This window comes from Scyliorhinus torazame, chromosome 2 (genome assembly GCF_047496885.1).
Source record: "Scyliorhinus torazame isolate Kashiwa2021f chromosome 2, sScyTor2.1, whole genome shotgun sequence".
In the NCBI taxonomy this organism is placed as follows: Eukaryota; Metazoa; Chordata; class Chondrichthyes; order Carcharhiniformes; family Scyliorhinidae; genus Scyliorhinus; species Scyliorhinus torazame.
Window position 1 is genome coordinate 198,612,676 of NC_092708.1, and position 24,615 is coordinate 198,637,290.

At 52.0% G+C, this 24,615-nt stretch overlaps 1 protein-coding gene across 1 annotated transcript in view; it reads right to left on the reverse strand.

The window, feature by feature from the left end:
• Nucleotides 1–1,836: 1,836 nt before the first annotated feature.
• The window catches only part of LOC140395008 (flagellum-associated coiled-coil domain-containing protein 1-like), a 98,441-nt gene continuing 75,662 nt past the window's right edge, over nucleotides 1,837–24,615 (reverse strand). The window contains 5 exon segments of the mRNA XM_072482321.1: nucleotides 1,837–2,125; nucleotides 2,127–2,226; nucleotides 5,645–5,754; nucleotides 7,703–7,792; nucleotides 9,347–9,418. Coding sequence (XP_072338422.1) covers nucleotides 2,099–2,125; nucleotides 2,127–2,226; nucleotides 5,645–5,754; nucleotides 7,703–7,792; nucleotides 9,347–9,418 — 399 coding nt within the window. The 3' untranslated portion in view covers nucleotides 1,837–2,098.

Consider the following 24,615-nt stretch of genomic DNA (forward strand, 5'->3'; position numbering starts at 1 on the left):
TTTTTCTAAAGTTTTAAAAACTGGAAAAATGCCTTTCAAAGCGGCTGAATTTATGTCTGTTTGTGAAGACTGAATTAAAGGAGGTACCTGGCAGTTTTGAGGAATCTTAATCCTTATTGTCTCTGAATAGACACGGATGACACTTTTGCCAAATGGAGTCTAAACATCTGCTAGGACAAAGGGCCCCACTCCCTTCCCTTTAATTCCCAATGGTTGAGACATTTAACCATCTCGGGGAACTAGACGAGAGATACAAAATCCTGCATCAAAGACACTGTAAAGAAAGTAGGCATCATTTGACATGGACCTTTAGCTTGTGTGAGCAGTAATGTTACCTTGCTGTTGCAAAGTCTCAGCCTGCCATTTTATCATTTAACTGAAAAGGATCTCTGCTTAGATTAAATACTTGGCCACATCCACACTATTTCTGCTGGAACTTATGTGCCATTTCCTACAAGACTGATTCATCTCTCTATACCTATCACATTACGTGACGTTAACTCCACCAAAAAGGGGAATATACAGCATCGGTTTTCAACCTGCCGTCCTCATGAAGGTATACCTCACTGGGCTTTGAAACTCAGGTGAAACAATAGTTCTTTTCTCTGTGGTCTCTGCACTCAATCTTTTTTTTCTTTATCCCTCTTTTACTGTATGAATGCTAAGGATATGACCCCATTCCCATGCTTTCTGTGGGTGCAAATAAATTAACCCTTTGAGAGTTTGCTGTGAGGTTATTAATAGAAATTGAATCAAATGAAAACAAAGGAGTTGGAACCAAAAAGAAAATGCTGGAAAAATCTCAGCAGGTCTGGCAGCGTCTGTAGGGAGAGAAAAGAGCTAACGTTTCGAGTCCGATAACTCTTTGTCAAAGCTAACGACAGAGAAAGTGGGAAATACTGTGGAGTGAGAATGAAAGATGAGTCATAGCCACAGAAACCCAGGGAAACTGGGTGCTAATAGCCACAGAAACCAAGGGGAAAGAGTGCTAATGGCAGTCCCCAGAGAGAACAAAAGGTGTGAAAGGCCAAACAGCAGAGAAACTAACATCAGATGTAGAAATGGGGGAGGGGGAAGCAAAGGGGAGAAACGGTAAGGAAAAGTGGGGTGGGGGGTTAAATATAAAGAAAGACAAGAGAGAGAGAAATGGTAAAAAAACAGTGAAAATGAAATAGGATGAAAACAAATGGGTCAAGGTGGGGTAGAGCTAAAGGAGTTGGGAAATGTACTACTGCTTATAAAGGGTGAAGCAAATCAAAACACATTTCTGCTTAGAATCATAGAATTTACAGTGCAGAAGGAGGCCTTTCAGCCCATCGAGTCTGCACTGGCCCCTGGAACGAGCACCCTACCCAAGCCCACACCTCCACCCCATCCCCATAACCCAGTAACCCCACCCAACACTAAGAGCAATTTTGGACACTAAGGGCAATTTATCATGGCCAATCCACCTAAGCTGCACATCTTTGGACTGTGGGAGGAAACTGGAGCACCCGGGGGAAACCCACGCACACGCGGGGAGAATGTGCAGACTCCGCACAGACAGTGACCCAAGCCGGGAATCGAACCTGGGACCTTGGAGCTGTGAAGCAATTGTGCTAACCACTGTGCTACCGTGCTGCCCCCCTAGGCATGATGATGAGAATAAATTAGTGCAGCTTAGATTAACCGCCTCCCCTTCCCCTCCTCTCCCCCCCCTTCCTGTCCGTAACATTGTTTACCAGTATATTCTATCCCCTATTGTCAGAACAATAGACTCTGTCAACATTTGTATCTGAAGAATGGACACATCTAGAGACCAGCAGATGTTTTGCAAATGGACACGTTACGAGTGGCAAGCTTCAAAGTCCAAATTTATTCCGTTGGCCAAACAGAATGCCAACCTTAATTTATACATTTGAGCCCATTTATTGTTGTTTTAAAAAAATTTCAAAGAGGATCTGTGCTGCTTCCTCCTCCACAGCTGTGGTTTTGTACCCAACCCCAGCTCCTCCCTGCAGGGTACACATGAACACGTTCTAGCCATCTGGATTGTTAACCTCTGTTTGAGAAGGTGTAGGCGTTTGTGTTTGCAATATGTCAGATACGGCTGGGCTAATCATTTCAAAGACCCTGCCATGTTCTTGATTGACACTCATTCTCATTTTGATTTCGTCCCGTCTCTCTCTCTCTTCGATTGCTGCCTTCAGGGCGCAAAGCTCTTCCGCCTTTATTGCAAACAGTTGCCTGAAGAAAGAGGGGGCAATAAATCAGTTTTTTTTTAAACTAAATACTATGTCTGCACTTTCTGTAGAATTTCAACATCCAGATTAGTAATCCACTTTGACGTTGCCTTATAGTATCTCAGTGCGAGGGATTTTTATGTCACTTGTACAGAAATTCTTCATCTTCACATCAAAACCACTAAACTGACATCAAAGTTTTCCCTTGATAAATGTTACATTTCATCATCATCATTCCACTTAGCTCTAGAATCAAAAGAAAACATCGGGCAGGATCCTGCATTTAATAGACTATGGGCTGGACACTCCGATTCTGGAGCTATGTCCCCACTCTGTCGTGGGAACGGCGGTGTTTTAGATGGCCACGGATTCCCCGTTTTGCTGGGGGCTAGCAGGACGGCAGCATAGAGCACCCGACTCTAGCTGTCGATACGCCCCAGAGAATTGCCAGGTCCGTGGCCGCGCATGCGTATGGCGGCGACCTGCAGCAGCTATGCCCTGAGGCTGTCGATCCGTGGCTCGAGGAGTATGGCGCTTTGGAGGGGCAGAGCATCTCGAAAGCGGAGCCGTCCCCGATTCTATAGTAATCTTGGATTCTCCGGCAGTTCGCCGAACGCGATTTCAGGTGTCGGCGACTGGGGAATCCAGCCCTATGTTCACTGGCTGCAGCTGAATTGCACCTGATCTGCACTCCCCAATCAGGAAGCTGTTCTTAACCCTTCGCCATGCAGATTTTTACATGGCGAGGATTACGACGGATTAGCGAGGGAATCCCACTATCAGGCTGCCCTTTTGAGCAGGCGGTCCAATAGCGAGGTCTCATGGCTGGCCACCCTCCCAACAGCAGTGCAATTCAGCAATACCCCCCCCCCCCCAGCAGCGCAATACAGCCCCCCACACCAGCTGCGCAATTCAGCACCTCCCCCCACCCCCTCCCCGGCTGCACAATTCAGCCCCCACACACCAGCAGCGCAATTCAGCGTCCCCCCCCCCCACCCCGATTTTCTGGGTCCCTCCCTCTTCTCAGCATGGGGGTGACCTGACCCGCCTCCCTAATAGAATTCCCCTAATTAAAGGGAGACTACTATTTAGATGCCCTCTAAATAAAGAGAGCCTCAGAGATCCCCTGAATAAGAGATCCCCCCAGAGACCCCTAAATATGACCCCCCACAGACTCTGCAGAAGAGCGACCCTGTCAGGAAACCCGCAGGAGAGAGACTCCTGTCTGGAAGCTTGAGAGCAGTCCAGACAGGGGGTAGTGAAAACAAATCACTGCTTTAACAGTCACCTGTGCAATAAACCTGCTGGCTCAGACAGAGCATGCAACACCTGTCAATTCCTGGATTGAGAAAACAAGTCAGCTGGGTTTAAGTAATTCATTCATTTCTCTTTGATATTGAATTTATTAGGCTGTGATGGACAGCCTCCATACACACCAGGCTGTCAGCATTGTTCCATTCATCTTCCTTCATGGTTGAGTAACTTTGAAGTGGTCAAACTGCAATGTTAACATCAAGCTTTGATTGACAGTTTCTGGACCACTTCAAACAGTTAAGTGGTGTCAATTTCTAGATGACCACTTCAAAGTCACTCAACCTTGAAGGGAGGTGATTCTGAGTGATGTGTTCAGGCTTCAAAGTTTGATTGAAATGTGATGCAATAATCATTGTCTGACATGATACGTGTACCCAAGAGTAGTCACGGGAATCGCGAAATGCGATTTGGCAGAGAATCGTACGTGAGGCTGGTGCCGGGCTCCGACAGAATACCATGCTCAGTGCCTCTACAGCACCTTCGATGCATTCTACTCCGCAGGCACAGTAAACGGCATTGGCATATCATTAGCGGGCCTGACCAGTATGCTCCACCTCCGTCAGGAGGAATTACCAATGGCGAGTTTCACATGTGGTTTTAAAAATTGGGAACCAGGTGCCATGGCTGCTCAGAGAGAGAGAGAGGAGGTAGGACATATTCCCAGAGGCACGAGCATGGGCTGCCAGTCCTGCCACTGGCTGGGGTGGCATGGGGTGAGGGCTTCTGCTATTGCCAAGTGGGGGCAGGGGCAGGTGACCCTGCCAGGACCGGAGTGGCAAGGCACGGCTGCCATTGCCACGGCATGCAAGGTAGCCATCTTGTTGCTGACTGCCCACCAACGCCCGCGGTTGCGCAGAGTGACACCGGCCATATGGCTGCCCCACCCTACAACCGACACATCCTATCCCTGACCCCCACACACGACCCAACCCTCCATCTCACCACTAGCCCCCCGCACTCCACCCGCCACATTCCACTCCACCATCTCCGCACTCCCTCCTCCACACCAACCCACTCCCCAATCGGGCGCCACCTGCTGGTGGTGCAGCACGCAGCCCACATAAGGATAACAGCCACAGCAGCTCCTACAGGAGCGCGGCAGATGGAGACCGCAGAGCTGGCATTGTAGCTCCAACCTCTGGTACCCTTGTCAGCAGGGCCGGGTGCCAAGGACAGAGGGGACCCTGCAGCGGTGGTGCCTGCCCCAGAGGAACGGGAGGCAGCCGGTGAGGATGGAGAGCCGGCCACCCAACAGGAAGTGGAGGAGGTGGGAATGAGGCATCGCATAAGGCCTTTTGTGTACCGTCAGCACCTGTCATTTGAAGACCTGCCAGCAGAGATGCGATGTGCTAGAGGAGGACGATGAACGGCAGGCCTTGTCCGAGGAGGAGGATATGGGGGATAGCGAGTGAGCAGAACATGGGGCGCTCTAATCACGTTCAGATTCATAGGAGGGCCTGGCCAGCGGCACGGACAGCCTGGCCCACCCCCACAGCGCCCCAGCCGACCATTCCCTCCCATTACCGCCCCCCACCTCATCTCCCCCCCACTTGCAACTTCCTCAGTGCTTCCTACATGCCTCACTACGTGGTGCGGGCCAAGGGTTGGCATTAACAGTGGGTGAGGTACATGGGATGGAGGATGATTACAACCCATTCTGTGATGAGCTCCGGTGCTCCGTCTGGTTTGACATCTGATCCCTGCCAACAGTAGCATTTTCCACCATCCACCTGGGTGATCCTGCATGCGAGCTGGCCATTCCATTACACGGTCCCACTGATCCCGGGAGTGGCGGTTGGGAGGGGGAGAGGGATGGGGGTGGGGCGGGGTACTGGGGTGGTGAGCAGTGGGTGTGCTGGGGTTCCTGGCCCAAGCTCACCCTCAAAGTCTGCTCATTTCCTCCCGTCCCCCACGCCCTCTCTGTGGCCATTCCCTCCACCCACATGGCCCCTCATACTCCCTACACTAACAAACAAATAGAACAGGCAAAACAAACTTGCAAAAAAATACAATATTCAGAGTGAATGTTAAGATTATTGAATCCTTTTGTTGAAATCAGTTGTTGGTGTTTTCTAAGCAGAGATGCAGAACACGGGGTTGAATCTTACTTTAGATCGAGGTTTTGATCCTGTAAAGCTTTTATGGAGACCACATATTGCCTCTTCATCACACCTATATTTGTCTTATAGGTTCCTTCGATTTCAGCCAGCTTTGCTCTCTGAAATAAAAATCATGTGATTTGAAAATAAACCAATCGTGAGACATGTTTCATCAACAGACTGCAGAGATCATATTTAAAATAGGTTGTGGATTTGATGATTGGCCAAAGGGATAGGGTGGATGTAAGGTCTGTCTTATTCTTTCCAGTTCTGTACTGAAGCTGTACTAAACAGAGAGGTGCTGAGTAGAACCACCATTGTCTTCCAGTGTACCCTGGCAGCAGTGCAGAGGAAGAATTGGGGGCCATACTGAAGCAGATGTGGAAACGTCGGCTTGATCAGCTGTAGCCAACAAAATTATGTCCTTTTCTGGCAGGCGGCACGGTAGCACACAGTGGTTAGCACTGTTGCTTCACAGCGCAGGGTCCCAGGATCGAATCCCGCTTGGGTCACAGTCTGTGCAGAGCCTGCACGTTCTCCCCGTGTCTGCGTGGGTTTCCTCCGGGTGCTCCGGTTTCCTCCCACAAGTTCCAAAAGACATGCTGTTAGGTAATTTGAACATTCTGAATTCTCCCTCTGTGTACTCGAACAGGTGCCGGAGTGTGGCGACTAGGGGATTTTCACAGTAACTTCATTGTAGTGTTAATGTAAGCCTACTTGTGACAATAATAAAGATTATTATTTGTTATGTGCAGCACGCGGTGTGTGTGGAACTGTATCCCAAGCAGGATAATCATGTTTCCTGTCCTTCTCTCTTCCCTTCCATCTCATCCCCCCAATTTTTTAATTTTCCACCACATTTTCTCTGGCCTTTCTCCAATCCCAGGAAGAATTAACACTGTTTTCTCTGTTCAACCAAGTTTCAAAGCACCTTTCCGCATGCGCCATATATCTGAATTTTTACCAAATGTCTTCTGTTAGAGGCCATATTAAAAACACCCTGCAAAATCTATATGTACCTCACAAACTTCATTCTCTCTACCTGGTTAATTGGTTACTTCTTCCCAAGATTTTACTAGCTTGTCAAACATGACTAGCTGTCAACAAATCCATGCTGTCTGCTCTTGATGAACTCATACATTCCTACATGTACACCAAAATGGGAACTTGAACTCTGAAGCTAAACCACCTATGGCAGAGGTCTTGTGGCACAGTGGATAGCTTCCCAACCTCTGCACCAGAGGCTCTGGGTTCAATTCCCACTCCAGGACTTGATGGCTTTGGGAGGTGTGTTCACAATGTGGCTAAACTTTCCAATACATCTGATTGTAGGCGGTAAGAGGGAGAGTTTCCTGGTTAGCCATGCTGCAAAAGGCTATGGCAAACCACACCAAGTGTGCTCATGGACAAGTCCATGGTTACCAACACCCTTTTGGGCATTGGAAGAGGAGATCAGGCCACCAATAGTAATCTGATTCATCCTTCCCTATTTCAGAAAGTAATGGATTTGATTACAATGATGAGCCTTCAGAGACTGTCACATCTTGTATCTGTTGCCCAGCAGCACAGAGTTACCAAGAAGTGTTTTTTCAATCACATTTCTGAGTACTTATTACAGTGACAGTAATGTCGGCAAAGGCGGAAAATCATATGCACACGGCAAGATCCCACAAATGATCAGTTCATCATCTTCCCCAGTGGTGCTGGTTGAGCAGGGAATACTGACCAGGACATCGGCGAACCCGCTGCCTTTCAAATAACTGATGGTCTTCAACACCCTTGATCAGGCAGACACAGAGCCTCGTCTTGAGGAAGGAACATCTAATAATGCAGCCAGCTCTCAGTGTTGCAGGAGGGCATCAGTTAGTTTGTCTGTACAGCACTCGCACATATGCCATTTGATTCAGAGGTCAGCATGCTAACAAGTGAACTAAGCTGGCGTGTTTACTTTTAAATTGGAACCTACTGTTTCCCAGCCCAGCTTTTAACAAACATATTTTGGAAATTCTTTTGTCATAAGCTCAGAGCTGGAACCTGTTACCAGAAGGTGATAGAATGTCAGATTACATCAGATGCTAGCTGTGATTCAATAAAGCTTATATATTGAGCCTGATTCTTTAATTCTTCAATCTTCTGTTCCAGCTGTTCATGCAGGTCCTACAAAACAACAAAAGGCTTAATGTTACTTCCAGCTACTATGTTTAACAGTGCAAATTATACCCCATTTGTTTAATTTTCCGCTGCTATATGCTGCTTGCTGTCTGAGGATTTGTAACTCACAGCCCCACAAGAATACTGTTCTTAAAAAGTTATTAAATTGTGAAGAATACAGTTTTAAAAAATGTTATTTATGGGATGTGGCCGTCGCTGGCTAGGCCAGTAGTTATTGTCCATCCCCAGTTGCCCTCCAGAAGGTGGTGGTGAGTTGCCTTCTTGAACCGCTGAAGTCCTTCAGGTGTAGATACACCCACTGTGCTGTTAGGGAGGGAGTTCCAGGATGTTGTCCCAGCGACAGTGAAGGAATGGCGATATATTGCCAAATCACAGTGGTGGGTGACTTGGAGGGGAACCTCCAGGTATTGGGGTTCCCAGGTATCTGCTGCTCTTGTCCTTCTAGATGGTAGAGGTCGTGGGTTTGGAAGTTGCTGTCTAAGGAATCTTGGTGAGTTACTGTTGTGCATCTTGTAGATGGTACACACGGCTGCCACTGTTCATTGGTGGTAAGGGACATATTCCTAAATTCACCTTGTTCGAATTTGCTAGCTTTTTAAAAAATTGTTTATGGGATGTGAATGTCACAAGCAAGACCAGCATTTGTATCCATCCCTAACTTCACTTGAGGGCAGTGAAGAATCAATCACATACTAACAGACAATTTACTTCTTAAATTAGTCTCCTCTTAAATGTATTTGAGATAACAGCGATTGATCGCATACATAAAAATGTATTAGCAGCCGTTGAGAATTAGGATTCCTCTAATTGTGAGCCAGTGAAGTTCTTGCACTTGTACATGGTACCTGTGAAGTATAATGCTGAGGTGGAATGAGAAGATTTAGAATGGTAGGTTTATTAATTTCAGCTGGGAATGGAAAGAGAATAGGGTACCAATTGTCTTTTAACCACCTAACTCAGTTACATTATAATTTGTAATATAAAATCTTCAGTACATTGAAACCAAGAGAGTCTTTTATGAATCTCGAGCAACATCGGCCAGGATTTTGCAGTTGTCATGACAATGAACCTGTCAGTGCTCGCTGTTATTACCCTGTGAAACTGACAGCATCTTCTGGCTCCCACATGTGCAGTTTAATCCAGAAATCCAAAAGTTGCCAAAAGAGATTCCCCACTCGTCCATCGGAAGGCGCTGTTGAAAGCGTCACAGATGGAAATCGAAGAAATTATTGAATTGAGGTAGGTTTCCAACATTTATTATGCTATTAATCGTTCTGCAAAAACTTCTGAGAAAGTTATACCTTATTGAATAAGGTAGAATTGGGGTTTTAACTGCATACTAAGTCATAATTACTGTGGAACGCCATCTCTGGCCCTGCAAATCTATTTTATATTTGTAGAATGTCAGGTTTCTTGCTCCCCCCCCCCCCCCCCCCCCCTCCTCGTCCAACCCCAATTCCACAAGATCCAGGGATTGTGATGCTGTTGGAGATTAGAACAGATAATTAGACCGTCTCTTGTTGGAGAACATATTTATACCTTGATCTCTTGCTTTGCATTCTTCAACTCCATAATCGTATCCGTAATGGAACTATATTGCTTAGCAGCTTCCTGAGAAAACAGAGACGGTGTTAGATTCAATTGCAGGCCACCTGCTAAATAATAAACCTGTTGTTTCTGTATCTTGCAAACTGGAAAATCCGAGTCCAGACTTCAGCTAACTTAATGGGAAGATTTCAAAAACATCTGTTATTTTGCATAATGCTGTCACTATCTTTATTTGGAGAACACAAAGAGCTGGTTGGGGTTATTGGAGGCAGGGATTAAATTAAAAGTTCATATTTAACTGCAATTGCTTTTTCTAAAACCTTTGGTTATAATCAAATAAATATCAATATGTGAGTGAATATACTTTATGGCACATTATTGCTTCTTCTAAAAACGGAAAATCACTAATCTGTGCTGAGTCAGGTAATCTGGGTTGGGGTGGCAAAGACTGAAATGAGGCCATATAATTGGCCTCAGCACCTCTGTGTTAGGGAATTGAAGGTGGTGTTGGTGGGATGTAACTGGAAGAGACTCACTCGGGCTCCTGCTTCTGATTGTCCAGCAAATGATCCCTGGTAGAAAGTGCATGTTGTGATGAATGTGGGAATTTCAGATGTATTGTATTATAAGTATTTGGTGACGTAAGGGTTAAAAGCCTGGGATAGTGTATGACTGCTGCAGTCATGTTTAAAAGAATCTTAGTTTGAAAGACAATAAAGGTTTTAGGAGCCAGGGTTGCAATTAGGCATCGTAAAAGCTTCATAGAATTTGCAGTGCAGAAGGAGGCCATTCAACCCATCGAGTCTGCACTGGCCCTTGGAAAGAGCACCCTACTTAAGCCCCCCACCTCCACCCTATCTCCATAACCCAATAACCCCACCTAACCTTTTTGGACACTAAGGGCAATTTAGAATGGCCAATCTACTGAACCTGCACATCTTTGGACTGTGGGAGGAAACCGGAGCACCCGGAGGAAACCCACGCACACACGGTGAGAATGTGCAGACTCCGCACAGACAGTGACCCAAGCCGGGAGTCGAACCTGGGACCCTAGGAACTTCCCTACTAACCTCCCTAGGAAGTTAATTAGTTTTCAGCTTGGTGAGTTGATGTCATTGCTGGGTGGAGCTATGGCATCAGACAATTTTTGAGAAAGCATTTTCAGCACAGTTTTGAGCTGAATTACATTGTGTCCGCAGGTGAGGCAGTTCTGCGTTCACTGTAGGTTAGTTAAAAGAGATTAACTGTATTTAAAGCAGTACAGACTTGTCTAAGAACAAGAGGCAGCACTGACCCACGCCAGGGACCCAGGTTCAAATCCGGCCTTGAGTGACTGTCTGTGTGAAATTAGTATTTTCTTCCCATGTCTGCGTGGGTTTCCTCCGAGTGTCCCGGTTTCCTCCTACAGCCCAAACGTGCAGGTTAGGTGGATTGGCCATGCTAAATTGCCCCTTGGTGTCCAATGATGTGTTGATTAAGTGGGGTTACAGGGATAGGGTGCAGGAGTGGGCCTGTGTAGGGTGCTCTTTCAGACGGTCAGTGCAGAATCGATGGACCAACTGGTCTCTCTCTGTGTGTAGGAATTCTATGGTTCAATGGGAGTGGAAACAAGCCAGCTAGAACAGCTTTTGAAGACATACAGCCAGAGTTTCTGCATGGGTCTGACAGGAATCAGGGACGTCATTCTCCGACCCCCCAGCGGGTCGGAGAATGGCCGTTGGCCGCCGTGAATCCCGCCCCCGCCGGTTGCCGAAGTCTCTGAAGGGAGAAAAGTCGGCGGCCGATTTTGGGCCTGCCGATATTCTCCCGTCCGGATGGGCCGAAGTCCCGTCGACGTGATGACCGGTCACGTCGACGTAAATCAAACCTCCTTTTAATCGGCGTCAACCTGTGCTCCAGGTTCACGCCGACCAGCATGGAGGTGAGTGACGGACTGGGGGGTTGGCCGTTGGGCAGGCGATGGCGTGGCCGCAGTCTGAATGTGTGGGGAGAGGTGTGTCTACGGTTGTGTGTGTGTGTGTGTGTGGCGGGGGGGGGGGGGGGGTTAGAGTGGGCTGGGCTCCGGGGGAGTGCCGGGAGGGGGGTCCGTGCCGGGGAGGAGGATGGGGTCCGTGCCGGGGAGGAGGATGGGGGGTCCGTGCCGGGGAGGAGGATGGGGGGGTCCGTGCCGGGGAGGAGGATGGGGGGGGGGGGGCCCGTGCCGGGGAGGGGGATGCGAGGGCAAGTGAGTTGGTTCACCTGGCCAGGTGCCAGCCTCCAACAGTTGGACCCATGCGGTCCATGCCACCTGGCTGGGGGGAGGAGGGGATATGGGCAATGATGACATGTCGTCGTTCACACCCCCCCCCCCCCCCCCACCAGGCCGTCATGTTTTCCGATCATCCAGCGATGTTGGCCGCCGTGGCGGCAGCCGCTAATGTCTATGTTGCCCTGGATGAGGAGGAGGAGGAGCGTGCCAGAGAGGCGGCGCAGGCTGCTGCAGAGGGGCAGGCAGCAGCCGCCCAGGCTGGAGGGACACCTGACCGACAGGACGAGGGGGGGAGGAGGACGTCGCGGCCCCACGGCAACGGAGGCACCCGAGGGCGCCCCGTGTGTACCGGCCCCGGCAGTCATACCAGGACCTCACAGACCGGGAATGCAGGAGGAGACTCCGGATGAGGCGGGAAACCGTGGCACACATCTGCCACCTGCTGGCACACCTGTCACCGCATGGCACTGGCGGGGGACACCCTCTCCCCGTGTCCGTCAAGGTTATGGTGGCCCTGAACTTTTATGCAATGGGGTCATTCCAGGCACCGAGTGGGGACCTGCCCGGCATATCGCAGACATCGGTGCATCCGGGCAGTGACAGATGCCCTATATGCCATGGCGCACCGCTACATCCGCTTCCCTGTGGACCGGGCCAGCCAAGATGCCCGGGCCGTGGGCCTCTCTGCCGTGGCCGGGTTCCCCATGGTCCAGGGCGCGATTGATGGGATGCACGTCGCCGTGCGGCCACCTGCAGATAACAGGGCCGTGTTCACCAATAGGAAGGGGACCTATTCGATGAACATACAGGTGGTCTGCGACCACCGCAGGATGATCCTTCACGTCTGCGCCCGTTACCCAGGCAGTGTACACGACTCATACGTGTTGTCACGGTCATCAATCCCCGGCATGTACGAGGGACGCCATCCCCAGCTGAGGGGCTGGTTGCTGGGCGACAGGGGTTACCCATAGCGATCGTGGCTGATGACGTCTATACGGAGGCCACGCAATGAGGCGGAGAACCGCTACAATGATGCCCATGTAGCGACAAGGGGAGTGATAGAGAGGTGCTTTGGCGTGCTGAAGATGCGTTTCAGGTGCCTGGACCTCTCTGGGGGCACCCTCCAGTATCGGTCAGATAGGGTCGGCCGCATCATTGTGGTGTGCTGCGTCCTGCACAACATAGCCCAACAGAGGGGCGATGTGCCGCAGGCAGAGGAGGGCGGAGTGGAGGAGCAGCAGGAAGAGGCGCAGTCCTCCCCAGATGAGGGGGATGGGGGCAATGGTCAGGGCAGACGGACTAGACACAGGCAGGTGGCTGTCCACCGTTACCGGCTGGCCCAGCGGGCACAGGACAGGCTGATAGCCGTCCTCTTCACTGACTAGATGGGCGTGGGAATCGGGTACTATGGCCACAGACCGCACACCATGGCAACAGCCGACCACCCACACCCCCCACCCATCCACCCACCCAGCACCCTCACCCCCCTCCCCAACCCCACCCACTCCACCCGCATGCACACCACCCCCCCCATTGCTTCACATCATTGGACTATGTCTGACCCATGGCCACAGTACCACCATCCACCCGGACCATCCCTGCATGCGGCTGTGACACTGCAGCGCACGGTCCCGTCCTCTGCCCGGGGGGATGTTGATGGCGGCCCAGGGGGAAGGGGGCAGACTCACCTGGGGCTGAGGTAAGACCACCCCTCACACACACACTTGCGCTCAACGTACATGACACGCCCGCACGCTTTGGACAGAGCACAACGGCAGCTTCTGTAGGTGTAACATTGACTTTAATAACCAAAAGAGTTCATGCACGTGCCCTAGCCCCTAAAACTCATCTGTGCCCTGCAACCGTGCCAACTTACTCAGTGTCTAATTGTTTGGCCTTGCGGGCCCTTTGACTATGTCTACGTGGTTCCCCAGACGGTACAGCAGAACTGGAGGTGGACTCCTGTGATTCCTGCCCTCTGACACGGGATCCCTTTGGCGGCCGTTTCCTGGGGCGTCCTGGCCTAGATGGGCCAGGTTGCGGCCCGGGCGACTGGGATGGCGAGCTGCCAGCCTGTCCTGCCCGTTGCCCACCCGATGCACCAGGGACGGAAGGGGGGAGTCCGAGGTGTCGCGGTGTTCCGAGACCTCCCCTACAGGGGGACCCGGGACGGACCACACCGCCTCCTCCTCCCTCGGGGTGCCCGATGGCCCCCAGGCCTCTACATGGGTGGGGGATGCGAACGGACTGGCCATCCGACGCCCCCCCGACATCTGGCGCTGCCAGTATGGGAGGCCCGTGCTGGTATCGACAGGGGTCTGCAGGTTTGCAGCCATGGAGCCCAGGGGGTTGGCAAACCCTGTCTGTGACTGTTCGACGCCGGCTCGCACATGGCCACTGGCGCCGATGCCCTCAGCGATGTCCTGCTGAGACTGGGCCATGGACTGCTGAGACTGGGCTATGGCCTGCAGAGACTGGGCCATGGACTGCTGAGACTGGGCTATGGCCTGCAGAGACTGGGCTATGGCCTGCTGAGACTGGGCCATGGCCTGCTGAGACTGGGCCATGGCGTTGAGCGCCTCTGCCATCTGGCGCTGGCACTGGCTCATGGCCTCCTGTGAGAGGGCAGCCATGTCCTGGGCCACAGACGCCGCCTGCACGGAAAGCCCCAGGCCTCGCAAACCGTTCCCCATGTCTGACACCGTCGCACCCATTGCCTCCACCGCGGACGCCACCCATGCGGTGTCGGCCTGGGTGGCACGTATGACCGGCACCACTCCCAGCTCCTGGACGCGGGTGGACTCCGCCACCTGCGACTGCAGCCGCCGCAAGCCGCCCGTCACCCTCTTCACTCGTCTCCGGGTCGGTGGTTGCATCGGATCTATGTGTGGGTGTGGTAACTGCAGGAACCCGGGATCCATCTGGGCGGCAGATGTTCGCTTGGGCTGGGCTGCCCTCCGACCGCCCGGCCCCTCTGCTGCTCCTACCTCCACCTGCTGTACCGGGACGGCTGTGTTGTGCGCACCAGTGAGTGTACCAGACGCCTCATCACTAAAGTGCCCAACCGAGGTGAGTGTTTCTGCGATGGTGGAGGGTGTTGGTGACAGCAGTGGCGTTGTGTCGTGCTCTTCGTCCCACTCTGAGTCCATGGCACTTTGGGGTGGGGGTTCGTCTCCACTCATCCACTCTGCGTCACTGTCCGGTATTTCGTCTTCCTGGGTAGTGCTGTCCCGGGTAGGGGTGTCCCAGGTAGGGGTGTCCCGGGTAGCGGTGTCCTGGGTAGGGGTGTCCTGGGTAGGGGTGTCCTGGCTCGGATGTGACGGGGGCCTGTGGCTGCCCCTCTCGTCGCTTGGTGGCACACGCCTGCGTCATCGCGCCCGCACGTGACGGGGGCGTCGTCTCCCTGTTGCTCCAGGTCTCTCCGTCTCCCGTGGTCTCCAAGGGACATTCTGCGGGCGTCGCATGCCGGAGGGTCCGGGTCTCTCCGTCTCCCGTGGTGTGCGAGGGGTATCCTGCGGGCGTCGCATGCCGGAGGGTCCCGGGTCTCTCCGTCTCCCGTGGTGTGCGAGGGGCATCCTGCGGGCGTCGCATGCCGGAGGGTCCGGGTCTCTCCGTCTCCTGTGGCCTCCGAGGGGCATCCTGCGGGCGGTCTGCATCTGCGGGGATGAGTGCCTCGACGTTTGCTCCTGCGATACACAATGAAGCATGCATGGTTAGACATGCAGGCAGTGATCAGGTGATATGGGGAGGGGGATATAGGGGAGGGGGGATATGGGGACGGGCTGTCGGTGGCTCACTTGCTAGTACGCCCCCGACCTCTGCATCAGCAACCTCCCGGTCCTCAGGTCCGCCAGCCAGTTCCAGGGCCCTTTCCTCGTGTTCGGTCAGTGGCCTCTCATCAGCGGGGCCTCCTCCAGTCCTCACATGCTCCCTGGTGTTGTGTGCGCGTTTCTCCTGTGGCCCGGGGGGGGGGGGTGGCAGGGGTAAAAGGCGCAACAGTGTTAGACAGGTATATGAATGCACGCCATCAGGGGAGGGGGGATAGGGGGATATGGGGGGGGGGATATGGGGGAGGGGGGATATGGGGAGGGGGGATATCGGAGAGGGGGGAATATGGGGGAGGGGGGATATGGGGGAGGGGGGATATGGGGAGGGGGGATATGGGGGAGGGGGGATATGGGGAGGGGGGATATGGGGGAGGGGGATATGGGGGATGGGGATATGGGGAGGGGGGATATGGGGGATATGGGGGAGGGGGATATGGGGGAGGGGGCATATGGGGGATATGGGGAGGGGGATATGGGGGAGGGGGGATATGGGGGAGGGGGGATATGGGGGAGGGGGGATTATGGGGATATGGGGAGGGGGATATGGGGGAGGGGGATATGGGGAGGGGGATATGGGGGAGGGGGGATATGGGGAGGGGGATATGGAGAGGGGGGATATGGGGGAGGGGGGATATGGGGGATATGGGGGAGGGGGGTATGGGGGATATGGGGAGGGGGGGATATGGGGGAGGCTCACCCTGCCTGCTCTGAAGAGGTCGTTCACCTTCTTGTGGCACTGGGTGCCTGTCCGTGGTGTCAGGGCCGCAGCGGTGACGGCCTCTGCCACTTCCCTCCACAGACGCCGGCTGTGGCGTGGGGCAACTCTGCGGCCGTGCCCGGGATACAGGGCCTACCTCCTCTGCTCCACAGCGTCCAGGAGCGCCTCCACATCCCGTGACTGGAACCTTGGGGCTGAGCGGCGGCCAGCCATCCAGTCGGGTGTTCCGGTCGGGTGTTCCGGTCGGGTGGGGGGGAGCAGCGCGTCGTTATGAGCCGTCACGCCGTGCGGCGTGTATGACGCTGCACGGCATGAACCACGTGAGCAAGCGCGGATCCCGTCACGTCGCTACTAGCCCATTTCGGGCCGGAGACTTCGCGACGATTTTTGTGGCGTGACGCAAGTCGGATTTGCGCCGTTTTTTGCGCCGATCGGCGGACTTTGCGCCGATAACGGAAAATTTCGCCCCAGATCTTTCCTGTAAAGCAGTGTCAAGAAATGAAATGAGATGAAAATGAAAATCGCTTATTGTCGCAAGTAGGCTTCAATGAAGTTACTGTGAAAAGTCCCTAGTTGCCACATTCCGGTGCCTGTTCGGGGAGGCTGGTACGGGAATTGAACCGTGCTGCTGGCCTGCTTTAAAAGCCAGCGATTTAGCCCAGTGTGCTAAACCAGCCCTCTTTCTCTGTCAAGCAAGTATTCTTCTGTGCCATTGGAATTTGGGGTGGATTAAGACCTGAGATGTTTCTTTTCCTGTTTTTTAAATGGGAATAAAGATGGAAATTGAGGGTATTGTTTAAGGGATAATGTAAGCTATTTTATGGTGTGATTTTAAATATTTTAATTGTGTTGGTATTAAAGTTTGTTTTAATGTACCCTATCCCCATAAAATATTGGGATATTGGTCCAGTAGCCTCACCACTGTTGGGTTTGGTCTAGGATTGTAAAAATGTGGAGCACTGGCAGCATTGACCTCTCTCTGACCACCCACGATTGAAGAATGTTTACCTGGTTTATTTACTTTTGAGGTTCACCCGTGCATAGTTACCATTTCCATAAACAGTCAAGACTCCCATGATATGAGAGGGCTAGTGAGTGTCTGCCTTTAATGCACAGGATAGAAACAAATCCCCAGACATAACCTTCTGCCTCTACCCTTGGACATGTGACAGAGTAAGGAATATAAATTCCATCCAGTTTTTTTGGGGGGAAAGGCAATGGTGAACTCAAATGGGTATGCTTACCATGAAGTAAAACACAATGCAAGATAAGTCATCCATTCAGGAAAAGTAACATTAAAGTCATAGGCGCATCCAATTGGGAAAAGATTAAAGGTAGAGGCAATTTGCATCAGGGAAAATTTATTTTAAGATAAATAATTTTAATGAAACTCTTTATGGGTCCGAAGCTTCTGCATTAACATGACAATAATGCTATAGGAGTACAGCCTACCATTGCATATACAATAGTGTGTTGAACAACTCTAGAGGCTGTAAGATCCCTATCACATTAGATGGTGCATGACACTGCCTTCCTGTAACGGAATGCTTGCTAATATTTTGTCATTCTCCCTTGATGTTGCCCCTGGGGGAATCAAAACCAAAGTGTAGCCTTAATTTGGTGGATTCAGAGGCAGGGGATAATGGAACCTGACCCAGGTTCATTGAATCATGGACATTTATGGTACACAAAAAAAGCCATTCAGCCCATCATGCCTGTGTCACCCAAGAAAGAGCTGTTCAGCCTAATCCCATTTTACATTTGCACATATCTTCCAACACCTCCATTGGGCAGAGCTGTAATTACAGTCTGACAAATTTCTAAACGTGGGTGTGGGAATCTATAATAGATAAGTTGACTTGTATTGGAAATGTTTAAAATGTACTTCTGACCAATTTAAATTCACACCCCTTGTCCTTCTGATCTGCTTTATCCTAAATACTCACGATTCACCATGCCCGATACTTCATGCCCCTCAGTGAAATTCCCCATCTCACTGGACCACAAAACATAAACTCCTCTGATCAAGTAGCATGTCCTGCCCAACCCCTTTACATTCTCATCTATCTTCTCTGAACCCCTCCAACATATCAGTGTCCCTGTTGAAGTTGATGATCAGAATTGAACTCCAAGGGTGAGGTACCCTCAATAATGATGCTTAGAGATTAAACTGTAAAGAAGGCTTTATTAGGCTAATAACTATGCTACAGATTTGGACGAGAGCTGACTGCTATACAGACCATGAGGCAGGCCTTTATGTATGGCTCCCAGATGGGCGGAGCCAGAGGCGGAGTCCCCAGGGTTCCAAGCCTGGTCTTAAAGGGGACATCACCTTACATGATGATAAGGCAGTAACCGTTCATCACATTCACCCCCTGTTTAAAAAGGAGTCCGGCGGGGGTGAAGTGCCATCATAGGTCCATCCGTCTCGGCGGCCGGATCGTCCTCCTCAATCTCCTCAGTTCGGGCGGTGGTGCGGCGGGCACGGACGTCCCGGTTGAGGGCACATCCGGGAGCACAGCGGTCGGAGCTTCGGTCCGGGTCGGGGCAGAGGAACTAGGCAGGGCCGGGGTTAGCGGAGCCGGAACCGGCGGGGTGTGTAAAGGGGGCGCGCAAGGGGGGGCGCACGGTAGGAGCTCACCAACGGGTGGTAGGGCCGGAAGGGGGTGTGTTGTAGGGGGCGACGGGTCCTGCAGGGGAGCGGCGCGGGAAGGGGCGTCTGTGGTGGAGGATCCAGCGGGCGCCAGATCCCGGAGGGAAACCGTATCTTGCCTGCCGTCGGAGTACTCCACGTAGGCGTAACTGGGGTTGGCGTGGAGCAGTCGGACCTTTTCAACTAGGGGGTCCGTTTTATGGCTCCTCGCATGCCTCCGGAGAAAAACAGGTCCCGGAGCCGTCAGCCAAGGTGGAAGCGAGACCCCGGAGGTAGACTTCCTGGGGAAGAGAAACAATCGCTCATGAGGGGTCTCATTTGTGGCCGTGCAGAGGAGTGACCTAATGGAGTGTAGGGCATCGGGTAGGACCTCCTGCCAGCGGGTGGTTGGGAGATTTCTCGACCGCAGGGCCAGAAGGACAGCCTCCCACACGGTCGCGTTCTCCCTCTCCACCTGCCCGTTTCCCCGTGGGTTATAGCTGGTCGTTCTGCTCGAGGCGATGCCTTTGCTGAGCAGATACTGACGCAGTTCATCGCTCATGAACGATGTACCCCGGTCGCTGTGGATATAAGCAGGGAAACCGAACAGGGTGAAGATGCTGTGCAGTGCCTTAATCACCGTGGCTGAGGTCATGTCGGTGCAGGGAATGGCGAATGGGAAACGGGAGAACTCATCGATCACGGTGAGGAAATAGGCATAACGGTTGGTGGACGGGAGGGGCCCCTTGAAGTCCACGCTCAGTCGCTCAAAGGGGCCCAAGGCCTTCACGAGCCGAACCTTGTCTGGCCGATAGAAGTGCGGTTTGCACTCCGCACAGACCTGGCAGGCCCTGACCATGGCCTTGACCTCCTTGGTTGAGTAAGGTAGGTTGCGGGACTTGATGAAATGGACGAGCCGGGTAACCCCCGGGTGGCAGAGGTCATTGTGGATGGCTTGCAGGCGGTCCTCCTGCGCGTTGGCGCATGTGCTGCGGGACAGGGCATCTGGGGGCTCGTTGAGCTCCCCTGGACGATACTTGATATTGTACGAGTAGGTGGAGAGTTCGATCCTCCACCTCAAAATTTATCGTTTTTTATTTTGCCCCGTTGCGTGTTATCAAACATATAGGCGACCGACCGTTGGTCGGTGACGAGGGTAAACCTCCTACTGGCGAGGTAGTGTCTCCAGCGCCGCACAGCCTCCACAATGGCTTGTGCCTCCTTTTCGACTGCAGAGTGTCGAATCTCGGAGGCGGTGAGGGTTCGGGAGAAGAACGCTACTGGTCTGCCTCCTTGATTGAGGGTAGCAGCCAGGGCGATGTCTGATGCATCGCTCTCTACCTGGAAAGGGATGGTTTCGTCCACCGCGTGCATGGCGGCCTTGATGATGTCGGCCTTGATGCGGTTGAAGGCCAATTGAGCCTCAGCCGAGAGGGGAAAAGTGGTGGTCTTTAGGAGTGGGCGGGCTTTGTCCGCATACTTGGGGACCCACTGGACATAATAGGAGAAAAGCCGCAAGCACCGTTTGAGGGCCTTGAGGCTGCGGGGGAGAGGGAGTTCCTTAAGGGGGCGCATGCGGTCGGGGTCGGGACCTAGGACCCCGTCTTCCACGACATAGCCGAGGATGGCCAGCCGGGTGGTGTGGAAAACGCATTTGCCCTCGTTATAGGTCAGGTTAAGGGCTCGGGCGGTCTGGAGGAACTTTTTGAGGTTAGCGTCATGGTCCTGCTGATCATGGCCGCAGATGGTGACATTGTCCAAGTACGGGTATGTAGCCCGCAAACCGTACTGGTCCACCATTTGGTCCATCGCCCTTTGAAAGACGGAGACCCCATTTGTGACACCAAAGGGGACCCTGAGGAAGTGGAAGAGCCGGCCGGCTGCTTCGAAGGCAGTATAGAGGCGGTCTTTTGGTCGGATGGGGAGCTGGTGGTAGGCAGATTTGAGGTTGACCGTGGAAAAGACTCGGTATTGGGCGATCCGATTTACCATTTCCGCGATGCGAGGAAGGGGGTACGCATCAAGCTGCGTGAATCGGTTTATGGTCTGGCTATAATCCACGACCATCCGTTTCTTCTCCCCGGACCGGACTACCACCACTTGCGCTCTCCAAGGGCTGTTGCTAGCCTCGATGACCCCCTCTCCCAGTAAACGCTGGACCTCTGACTTGATAAAAGCCATATCTTGGGCACTGTAGCGCCGGCTCCTGGTGGCGACGGGCTTACAGTCGGGAGTGAGGTTAGCGAATAGCGAGGGGGGTGCGACTTTCAGTGTCGCAAGGCAGCACACCGTGAGGGGGTCAAGGGTCCGCCGAACTTCAGTGTCAGGCTTCGGTGGCTGCACTGGAAATCCAGTCCGAGCAGCAGGGTGGCACAGAGGTGAGGGAGGATATAAAATTTGAAACGAGTGTATTTGGCACCCTGGATCAAGAGATCCGCAATACAGTACCCCGTGATTTGTACCGAGTGGGACCCAGATGCGAGGGCTATGGTTTGGGATGTGGGATGGGTGCGTAGGGAGCAGCGCCTTACCGTTTCAGGGTGGATAAAGCTCTCCGTGCTCCCGGAGTCGAAGAGGCATGCAGTGTCGTGCCCGTTGACCTAGACCTGCATCATGGAGTTCTGCAGGTGTTTTGGCCGAGTTTGATCGAGGGTGATCGCACCCAGTCGTGGGTAGTCGGTGTCGTAAAATGGCCGCTGCCGTTGGTCGCACGTGTTGGGTCGAGAAGATGGCCGCCGACCAGATGGCCGCCGACCAGATGGCCGCTCCCATGATTCGCACGAGGCTGATGACGCGTCAGAAGAGGACGTGTCGGGTCGGTGCGCAGCAGCATTGCGAGGCCTGCGGGCCTGAGAGCCTGATTTTCGGGCCGGCTGTTCTTTGTTTTTCTGGCCCCTGGGTCTGGCCAGGCAGATCCTCGCAAAGTGCCCTTTCTTCCCGCAGTCGCTGCAGATCGCGGAGCGGGCTGGGCAGCATGGGCATGGGTGCTGGCCCTGCCCGCAGAAGTAGCAAGGTGTGCCCCCATGGTGAGCAGGTCGCCGCGTGGCGCAGGCCTGTAATACGGGCGAGTCTGAGGAAGTCCGGGGGGGGGTGGCAGAGTCCGCGGGGTACGTACCCAAGTTATGCCGGGCCACCTCCAGCGAGGAGGCGAGCGTTAGCGTCTCCTGGAGGTCTTTTGCCCCGTTTTCGAGCAGTCGCTGCCGGATGTAGGTTGAGCGGATGCCGGACACGAAAGAATCTCTGATGTGCAGGTTCATATGGACTTCCCCTGTCACATCCTGATGGTCACAGTCCCTGGCCAGCGCGGTGAGTTTCTCAACAAACTCGTCGAGCGATTCCCCCGAGCGCTGCCGGCAGGTAGAGAGCAGATGCCGGGCGTGCACCTCATTGACGGGTTTGACAAACCGCTTGCGGAGCAACTCAATCGCTTCCTCATAAATCGTCGCCTTTTCGAGCGTGGCGGAGATTCTGTGACTCACCCGGGCGTGGAGTAGACGCAGCTTGCGTGGCCCCAGGATGGGAGTCTCTGCGGAGTCCAGGTAGGCCTCGAAGCACCGCAGCCAGTATTTAAAAATTTCCTTTGCCTCCGGCGTTCGTGCTTCCAGATTAAGCTTCTCTGGTTTTAGGCCTGCGTCCATCCTGAATCTAGTTTAGCCTAATAAATTGAGGTACCCTCAATAATGATGCTTAGAGATTAATCGGTAAAGAAGGCTTTATTAGGCTAATAACTATGCTACAGATTTGGACGAGAGCTGACTGCTATACAGACCATGAGGCAGGCCTTTATGTATGGCTCCCAGATGGGCGGAGCCAGAGGCGGAGTCCCCAGGGTTCCAAGCCTGGTCTTAAAGGGGACATCACCTTACATGATGATAAGGCAGTAACCGTTCATCACAAAGGGGTTTATAATTTTCTCTGTGCAATATCTTTAGTGCACTGGTTAAAGTGCTTGATTTCTGTTAGGTATATTAACATAGTTAAAATAAATAGATTAAAACTACAACAAAATAATGCAGACAAGAATTTAAGGCAACTATATTAGTGGGGGGGTTAAGTGAATGCACAATGGAAATAAAGCTACTAAGTGTGGCCTGACATAAAGTTTACTTCAGTTAACATAAAAAGTAAATAGTAACTGGGAGGGTAACCACTACTGTTTCTAATGTTTTTCAATTAAAACCCCTGGCTCAAAGATGGCCCTAGTTACGTGACCTTATTGGGCTTCCCTTGAGTACCAGGGAAAGAAGTCAGCACATTGGAGTCAATCCCTTCCTTTCCTCCCCCACCAAAAGTGTTTCTCCCTCCAACCTCTCCTCCCGCAACTTACTTATGAACCAAGCTCTGTTTTGTCTCCTGGGCTTTCCCACACAAAAATAGTTCATGCTGAGTGGGTGGGCTGCAGAATTAATGTTGAGTTTACATTTATATAGAGTCTCAGGTTGCTCTACAGGGCTTGGAAAGCAATGGATTATTTTTGAGGTGAGGTCAGTTTGCCCTCAGAAAAATCCAATAAACAGCAATAAGATGAGTTCTCACTTTGGTGGGATTTCAGACTCAAGTTTTCCAACTGTCATGGGAATGTCCCTTTAAGAAAGGATTTTGGCTTAACACATGGCTTCAGTGATGTCATTGTGTGGGTGGAGCTGGGCTGTTGCTCTGTGAGCTGTTTTTGGCTTCGCTTTCACATTTGACTGTTGTGGACTCAGACAGAGAAGGGAAGTGCTTTGGCCTATCTCTTTCTATTTTCATTTTAAATATCTGTTCCAGTAAAAAAAAAAAATTGACTATAGCTACCTGCCTTGGTAACTTAAAAGATATAGTTTGCTTTCCGGAAGGGTTGAAACCTGCTGGTGAGACGGTGTCAGAATCGCAGGGAAAGCCAGTCTTATTAAAGTGAGAACGCAGAGTGCTGGGCCACGCCCTTGAAAAGGGTTTTTTGATTTATGGGATTTTGTTTTTGAATTGGAACAATTAAGGGGGAATTCATTAAGTGAATTCATAGATTACTGTAGCTGTGGTGTGTCCTTATGTTTGTAATTGATAAAACTTCTTGCTGTTTATATATAAATGTTAACTAAGTTCTGAGAATAAAGCTTGTTTGTTTAAAGTGTCTGGGAAGACTTGAATCACACCTCAAGTGAAGGCTCTTGTGCTCATCCTAGCCAAATTCAACAAAATGTTATAGGTCAGGTAAACGCCATAATATACTTTGGAGTTTTTAAACCCTGGCCCATAACACAACACAAACCTGACCAGGCTCTCCACTTCCTACTCTGTGTAAAATTGGGCTTGACAAAATGTGTTCTGCCCATAAACTGACTGACATGTGACCATGTTCACCCATCGCAGCACCCCCCCCCCCCCCACCCTTCCCCCTTGCTCACTGGCATACATTGGCATCCCAATCTGGCCAAACCTGGATTTAAAAATTCCATCCTTATCTTCGAGTTCTTCATAGACCACACCTCCCTATCTTTGTAACCTCCTCCAACCTCACAGCTCTCTGGGATATCCGTGCGCCTCCTGCAATTCTTCAGCATCCCTGGTTTCTGTCAAACCACAATTGGCGGCTGTGCCTTCAGCTAACGCTGCTTCAGACTCAGGGGTTTACTCCCGAAACATCTCGTTCTCTCTATCTCTATCTCTCCTTGTTTAAGTTGCCCCTTACAGCTTCGCTCTTTGACCAAACTTTTGGCCACTTCTCCCAATATTTCCTTATGTGTTTTGGTCCAAGTTTGTTTGATCGCATTTACAGTGAATTACCTTGGAATATGTAATATTAATGACGCTATAGAAATGCAAAATGTGAATGTTGCACCGATAGTTAGGAAAGGG